The sequence below is a fragment of the Gymnodraco acuticeps genome, unplaced genomic scaffold (genome assembly GCF_902827175.1).
Source record: "Gymnodraco acuticeps unplaced genomic scaffold, fGymAcu1.1, whole genome shotgun sequence".
Lineage (NCBI taxonomy): Eukaryota > Metazoa > Chordata > Actinopteri > Perciformes > Bathydraconidae > Gymnodraco > Gymnodraco acuticeps.
Genome location: NW_022990271.1, coordinates 7,003,162 through 7,011,843, shown reverse-complemented (window position 1 = coordinate 7,011,843; position 8,682 = coordinate 7,003,162). Strand labels below are relative to the sequence as shown.

The 8,682-nt window shown below is 38.3% G+C and overlaps 1 protein-coding gene across 1 annotated transcript; it reads left to right on the top strand.

Annotated features, from left to right (window-relative positions):
* The first annotated feature begins 313 nt into the window (after nucleotides 1-313).
* On the top strand, nucleotides 314-5,978 carry fgf7 (fibroblast growth factor 7). The gene is made up of 4 exons (XM_034221279.1): nucleotides 314-547; nucleotides 990-1,642; nucleotides 4,758-4,864; nucleotides 5,031-5,978. Exons 2-4 carry the CDS (start codon nucleotides 1,357-1,359, stop codon nucleotides 5,244-5,246), a joined length of 609 nt encoding a protein of 202 aa, XP_034077170.1. The 5' UTR covers nucleotides 314-547; nucleotides 990-1,356; the 3' UTR covers nucleotides 5,247-5,978.
* The last annotated feature ends 2,704 nt before the right edge of the window (nucleotides 5,979-8,682 follow it).

Sequence of the window (8,682 nt, the reverse complement as noted above, 5' to 3'; positions counted from 1 at the left end):
TAACCATAGCTTAATGTGACTCATGAGATCTGTAACATGCTCAAACCTATTTGGGTGTGAGACATGTTTCCTTGAAAAAGGAGAGATGTTGTTGCGATTTCCACAAGGGTGAGTGTGCATGCACATTTTCATAAACTATTTCGGAGTGCATACCAAGGAAAGCCTGCTGTTCCAAGAGTTTATAGCTCCCTCTCATGTCCGGTGGGTGACTGACAGCAAGAGGCAGGCAGAGGGTGTTTCTCCATTGCATCTGGGCCAGGAACAGCTGACTGGTTGGGATCTAATTGCTCTCAAGTGAGGTCAGCAGGAGGCATTTATCTAAGCAGAGTGCACAGCGACAGGGGAAGATGCACAGAGTCAGCCTGCCAGAATCAGACAGACATCCATGGGAATTGGCAGAAGCTCCAAGCTCTTGCTTACCTCTACTTCATCGCTGTGCTTGGTTTACAACTGAGACGACAGCTTTAAAACTACAGAGGCTTCAAATTAAAACTCTCTCTGAAAGGGAACACATCTCCGACAATTCTTGTCATCACTCAGAGCACATGTAAGTCATTAAACTTTGTTTTTGTTTTTACAGGAAAAGCAGCACAGTTTGTTTGTTTGTTTGTATATATTCTGATACAGATGAGATTATAGACCATAGTCTTGTAAAGTAATCCAACAACGTTGTTGCAATACGTCTGTTGTGGGTCTATGAAAGGGAGTAATTTGCCTGTCAATGTACACCTCAGGAATTTTTAGATATTGCTAGGATATGTACAAAACGTATTTGTGTCAAACACAAAATATTAGATAAAGGAAAGTGTTTATTTGAACGTTGCTATACATTTTGGTCAATCCTTGTTATAATTTACAGAATTAGTTGGTTTTTTTATGAGTTTTTTTAACAACATTTTTTTTTTTAACATGTAAGTGTATCTATCTCTGGGTCTAATTTTATACAACTGCATTAGCTAGAATCAAACCAGTTTACTTTATTTTCACAGCGACATCCCTGCGTAACATTTGCTGAGCTGGATTATGAAGTCTCTTGTCGGACTATGTTCTCAAGAGGATGGAGCAGTCTACGCAGAGCATCGCTGAGGACTAAAGACAGATATCATCGCATAATACTGTCACCAGTATTGTTCAGAGCACTCTCCAGCTTCAGCCAACCCCAACCAGCTTCACAAAGTCTCCTCCACAACCATCTCGTCCCAACGTCCTAATAGGAATCACTGCAACAGGACCCGGAGGTCTCAACACAAGCATTATAGTCAGGGATCAGGGGGTCACTGGGCTGAGGGATAGCGCACAGATCTCTATCTCACATTTAAGTATGTTGTTCATTGACCCCCACTGCATTGTATTATAATGCGCAAATGGATGCTGACATGGAACCTTCAAAATCTGTTCTCGGGACTGTACCTGCATGCCATCTTCTTGTTCGGCAGCGTGTGTGTGGTCTACAGTGACTGCACTCCAGAGCAACTTGCCGCCATCATGAACTGCTCCAAACACGAGCGCCATACCAGGAACTACGACTACATGGAGGGAGGAGATGTGCGCATCCGACAGCTGTTCAGCCGCACGCAGTGGTTCCTGACAATTGATGACAATGGCAACATCAACGGGACTCAAGATCCCACCAATTGCTACAGTAAGGATGACTCTTTTTTTTCAAATTATAATACCAATGGTACATTATGAGTTCCAATTATTATCAATAAAAAACTAATCCAATTTGCAAGAATATATATTCCAAATATACATTTACTTAAATGCAGGTACGAAGTTATTCCAAGAATATGAAATGGTATGATTCTGGTATTGCAGAGTTTAGTTGTGAGATGTTTCCAGTAAAAAACCTTTGACTTGTCAAGCTGACAGAAGCACGTGGGAGGTGTTATTGTACAGAGTTCTCCAAAGAGTAATCACAGTGTTAATGGGTCATGAGACTCTGTTCGAGCAGCCAAAGTGACAGAGGTAAAATGAAGCAGGTTGGGGCTTTGGCTTGTTAAACCATAACACCATCTAAACACAGGCTGTAATTAAGTAAACTGAAGGGCCATGGAGCCTGTTGGGTGCCAGGATCCTGTGACCTCACACTCACACTGCAGCAGACTCACTTTCGTTCTGCTTGATTTACTCTCCCAGAAACTAACACTGTCAGAATGAGGTGTGGGACAAAGAACTGGCATGAATATTAGAAATGGAAAATGTGTTGATATCAACCTTATGATGAATGTCTCACACAGAGACAGCCACGGTACTGTGTTTTTAAATATGTCCAATAAGCTTGCTATTTCAACACTGAGTGACTAATTTTATTTGATAGTCATTACCTTTTAATTAAACACAATTGTTTCATGTTTGTATTAGAGCCAATGTTAACCACTGAAGATCTCGGCCACGGTGAGGATGTTTTCAAGTACTTATCATTTCCTCCTATCTGACAGTGTGGCCGTGGCTGGAATGTTGGCTTGGCGGGGGAAATGCCTCAAAGTGGATGAAAAACTGCTCGTGTAACAATTGACAACAAAAGACAGAAAAAATTACACAACCATGGCTGACAGTCGCACGCTAAAAGCACAAAAAAATGTAACAAAGAAGCATTTGAAAAGACCAGATATATGTGTTCTAAATCAGTGAGTAATTATTTTTTGCCCACAGTGAACAAAAATTCTTGAAAATCTGATTGCTTGAACTGCTTGGTTTTTTTTTTACAAAAAGAGAAAGCATAAAAGAAGAAACCAAAATGAGAAACTTAGAGCTGAATTATTTTTGGCAGCTACATTCCAAGTGCCTCTACAACTCAAATATAGACTTACTTCCAGTAAACTTATGTCTTGAACGGCACAAGTTTTTTTACTTCTAGCTTTTGTATTCTCAAATCAAAAAAACACATGTTACATTTAAGTAGCAGATACATTTCCAAACACAATACTAAATGGTAACTACTAACATATGTACGTCTGTGTCCAAGTGAAAGGCGATGTACATGTTGTGATCACAAAAATGTGATAATAATTTCAATAAAAGGTTGTGCTCAGCCACAGCAAAGAGAAGATAAACAACTTCGAAATAGGCCATCAACAACTCCCAAACCACATAAACAATTGGAAAACAAGAGATTTGAAGACTATATGAGAATGAGAGAGTAGTAATATGTTATAGTTCTCTACTAAGTCACTCAGATTGAAAAATAAAAGACCTGGTGTCAGGTGCAGAAGAAAAAAAAGGATCGGATCTTCAACCTGCTACTTGTTTACAATCATTTGATAAATGACACACTGACATACAGGTAATCTGAAGAAAGTCTGAAGTATTCTGTAGTTTCGGTGAAGATGAGGATTTGCCTATGAAGTATGAAGCAGTCAATATTAATCTTAACATCGCAACATCCTTTCCAAGGGATGAAAAAATAGATTCAAACACTGTTCAGAGAAAATAGGATTAGGGATTACCCAAAAGTCAGTTTACTTAGCCAGAGGCTCAGCAAGTGATGACAAATCTGTTCAAGCTGAGGTTAGTTTATCTGCGTCAGAGCCAATGTTAACAATATGTGTGCATGTGTGTGGAAATATGTGCCATCTTTCACAGTAGACAAAACAACCAAAACGGTTACATTTTTTATAACAACCATACAACCATTAAGACACACTAAGAACAAAGTCATTCCATTGCGATCCCTACTTATTACATTTGACTAAAAGTTCATTATAGGAATTTAACGGTTAACGTTAATGTGTTAATGTTCACAAATGAAGATAGAGCTCTAATAGTGTAATTTTAAACTTCACCTTTAATCATAATAAATCAAATCTAACGGGGATAGAAAAGCAGGGCGCAACTTTTAAGGGAAGTAATATTAAGTCAAATATCAAGTGCTAACTGAGCACAAACAACATTTTATGATGGGGACTCTGACATCTGTTAGTGGTATAGCAAACACTAACATGCAGCATGCTTAATGTCCGTCTGAACTGCCTTAATAGATGTCTCCCCTTTTCTCTTCCTCCCAAATGAAATTATTTCTGCAATATGTAACAAGGTTTTTATCTAACATGAAAATATATCATCTGGACATTGTTGATGTATAACTTTCGGACTTCAGTAAATGTTGTATGATTCAAACCTATAATAACCTTACCGTAACCTTTGTATAACAAGATCAACATTTCAGATCTTAAAATGTTTCTCTTTGGTCTGATTTGTTTAGTTTTATTTGCATCTTCTCCAAAAGCATCTAGTGTTAAGACATTACATTCATATTGTTTCGTTGTAGGGACTAGTAATATTTGATTCAATTAACAATTTCAGAAATGCCTTTGTTTATACTGCACTTCCAAGAAGTGTAATGAAACATTTGGTACCCACCAGAAGTTCTTTAACAAAATAAGAAGAAATGACAAACCAAAACAATTCAGTGCAAGTTTACTTTCCCACAGAATTGAAGAGCAGGCCTAAAACGTAGCGTGCAAAGCTCATTCAAGGAGGTAGTTTCCTCAATCCCAGGAGAAAGAGGCCTAATCTGTCTCCCATATGTGGCATGGCATAGGTTGTGGTTTGTGTAATAGCCACCCAGGCCATTTTACAACGCTTGAATAAAGCCAGAGAGACCACTGGCTGATTAACCACAGGAACTACCGTCTAGCTTGTTAATGAAGATGGATGTTGGGCACAGCACAGAGCCACAGTGAAGGCTAGATGTTGACACGTTTTATCTATCCTGTAATATGTCGTGTTTTATTAACTGTGCAACTGTCTGGCAGGTATCCTGGAGATCAGGACAGTGTCTGAGGGGGGCATACTGGCTATCAAAGGTGTGAAGAGTCAGTACTACATAACTATGAACAAGGCTGGACAGCTGCAAGGCAAGGTAATATTTTCCTCTTTGAGAGGCCACACACTGTTCAAGATAATACACAATCAAGCAAATATAAAGCAATAATTGCAGAACATAAATTTGAACTAATGAAGCACTTACAATAATGACATTCAAATATTTTTTTTTCAAGCTGTTATGTTTGTCTTATCCTTTACAGAGGCTCTACAATGAAAACTGCAACTTCAAGGAGGTTTTCCTTGAAAACTACTTCAACGCTTACTCCTCTGCAAAGTGGACTAAAAATCGCAAAGAAATGTTCATAACTCTGTCTCAGAAGGGAAGGCCGATGCGAGGAAAGAAGACCAGGAGGGAGCACATAGCGTCTCACTTCATCCCTATGAAGTGCAGGGAGGAGGAGAGGAGAGTGGACTGAAAAGGCTGACGACTGATCTGTCGCAGATTGTGTATGATTTCAATCACATATTATATATGTTACCAGACACATAAACTCATTATCAACATCACGCTCCACTCTCCTCTAGGTGTAGGTAGTTATGTATTGTCTATTATATGTCGTCATTTCCATAAGATAAGGCATTATATATCAGATGAGCACATTGAGCTATTCCAAACATTCTCAAATAAAATGTCGAAACAAGGAAATATTTGTAACAGCCTTGAATGAAACACAAACTGTAAAACCACTAAAGGCTACTTATTATTGAGTTAAATATTATATTTCCTCATATAACAGTTGAGTGTTTTCTTATAAAAAAGTACAATGTATGATACACAGTCAAGACTGCATCCTTTTCCAAGGATGATCTTCACCCAGCCAGAGGAGGAGCTCTCTATGATCAACAGAAAGCCCCACGATGGAGATTTGTCTTGACCAAGAAGTGCTGAAGCAAGCTGGACTTGTCTTTTTTTACTGGATGTGCTCAGAGCACACAAAACAGAGGCAGGGTAAACTACAAAAGCATGTTGAGTAAAGTTAAGAGTGTGTAGGACAATCTGTTGTGGATGATCTGTTTTGAGGACCAGACTGGTCAAGTGCATGCTTGCTGCTCACTGATTCCCTCTTCATTATCAAGGTGTGATTTTGAAATGCTAAAGTATTCTGCTGCTGCTGATAAAAAATATCCAGATTAAAATACAAAGTGAACAATGTGTTAAATGCAGTGTTGGGACACACACACTACAAAGTAACGCGTTATTGTAACGCATCTCCTTTCTGTGGTACATTGTAGCGTTACTCGTTACCTATTACCATTCAGTAACGCCGTTATCGTTACTGTGATTGAAATGGGTGCGAATACAGCGATGTCCTCTCACAGCACCATGGAAAAGTTCAAGTAACCAGAGAGGAGTGATGATTGGTTAATGCGGGGTAACTTTTCAGGGTAAGCCAATCAGAGACAGAGTTGGGCGGGTCTTGCCTTATGGGGGAAATACACACACAAACACTTGCTAATGCTAATGCGCGCGCACACACACACACACACACACACACACACACACACACACACACACACACACACACACACACACACACACGTATCAGCGAGAGCAGCAGCGCATTTGCAACTTGGAAATATAACCACTATTTTCAATTTGTGGGGATAAAGGACACAACAAATATTACGGTCAAATGTAAACTGTGTGCAGGACAGAAAGCATTGTCCACATCGAACAGCAATGTCAATCTCCTGAAGCACCTAAGTAATGTACATGGGGCTATAAAACTAGTCGCCAAAGACTCCACCGTCTCAACCACCGGCAGTGACACAGATGGAGCAACACCATCTAGACAGCCAAAAAACGATCTTTTAAATCGCACTTTTGTGTTTTATTGTTCCACTATTTCATAATGATAATTGCTACAATGATGGGGAGTTGTCTTTTCTCTTACGGTTCCACAGAACAACACAAAAACTTGTATTTTTATTGTTATTATTTTTTAAGTAAAGTAACTCTTTACTAGTTACTTTTATAATTTAGTAACTAATAAAGTAACTAGTTACTTTTTGCGAGCAGTAACTATAACTAGTTACTTTTTTTAAGTAACTTGCCCAACACTGGTTAAATGTGTATGCTATGCAGCCTCTTCTCTTCAAGTTGATAACTCTGTACATTGTAAGTAAATATTCCTTCTTACAGACTTTTATTTTACTCTGTGTTAAGACATTCACATTTTAACCAAGACAAGACATTCATCAGGTCAATTTATTTTTACGACATATAATCAACTCATTTCAATCTCAAAAGATGACTCACTCTTATCATTTATGGTTGTAAGTTATTTGTATAAATCAATTAAATGATATGCTAGACTTCAAGAGTGTCCCTTTTCCTTATAATGTGCATTGTTCTACTTATATTATTCTACTTGGATTGCTGGTGGGTTATTTGACCACTAGGGGGTATAAGAGACTCTAAAAAGCAAACAACTAGCTTATTAAGTAATTGTTGTCACATGTCAGCCTACTTGCACCAAGCCCCCAGGAAGTCCGCCGGACTCTGAGGAAAATATTCGTTGTGTCCAAACGGCGGTACTGCAAGTCCGTGATGTCCCTGGGCCCGGAAATACTTTCCCCCATTGATTGGGAAAGAGACGTCTGTAAATCGTTGGATAATTATTAATTTTTTTAACCAAATAAACTACCCAGTATTAACATTTGTATATCCCTTATTAAAAACATTAGGTTCTCAAATTGTAAAATGTGCTAATAACGTTATGAGAGTTATTTTCCTCTGCATTATGAACGCGCATCTGACACATAGGCCGTTTCTCAATCGCGAGTAAAACTGGTCCGTGTACTTTTTGTCAGTTTGATTTTTCGTTTAAACCAAAAGCCAAAAAACGGAAATACCAGCCTTTTTCCGTTTTTTCGTTTTTGATTTAAAATGAAAAAACGGAAAACCAAAGCCGTTTTCCCGTTTCTGTTGTCTGAATCAAAAGACGGATAACGAGAAAACCTAATAAAAAAAAGTCTGTACGGTCGGTCAGTGTATGTTTTGGTCATTGGATTTATCATTTTATCATGGTCAAAAATGGATTTACTAAACTTAAAAAACGGGATGATTTTCATGTTCTACTTCTCAAAACAAAAAATAAAATCACTAGAAAACAGAAACAAAAAAAACCCCGTTTTTTCATATTCTGCTACCGGAAGTTGTCTTTCAAAATAAGAGCGCAGATGAGGACGGTCAATCCGAGTATCTACGGTCCATTTGTTTTCACAACGGAAACAGCCAAGATACATATTGAGCCCAGATAATGAATGTTATTGAGGGCTGGAAATATAATAGGCCTGTGTCTAAAATGGACAACATTGTTAGGAGATTTCAACTATACAGCGATTCTGCACTGCGGTCACTCAGCCGTCTCTCGAGTTTGTGTGAGATCGATCCTTTTGGACTCAGTAGCCTACTAGTGAAACTACTCCCACAACAAGTACTATGAAGTACTTACTGTGTACGTTTTGAGTAATCCTCTGTCAATGTCCCCTCCTGAGAACAAGAATGCATGTTTCTCTGCTATTTTGAATCAGCGTTAAAACACCTTTCTTCATTGTTGGACAGAGTATTTTATCCAGCAATACCTCCGGTCAGTAGTCCGGCAGCAGCATTTTTACTCCTTGGAAAGTCTTGCCCGCTATTTAAATTGACTTTGATTGAAGTTAATAACAATATTGATATTATATAGACATATAGATATAGGCTAGCATATTTGATGCAGTCTTTCTGAATACTTTTAAAATAAAATACTGCAAATTAAGAATATTTGTAATAGTGCCTTATCCCTCTATGGCATGACTTTTTATTTTGGGAGGAAAAACAATGTTTCACCATGTGTTTTAGGTGTG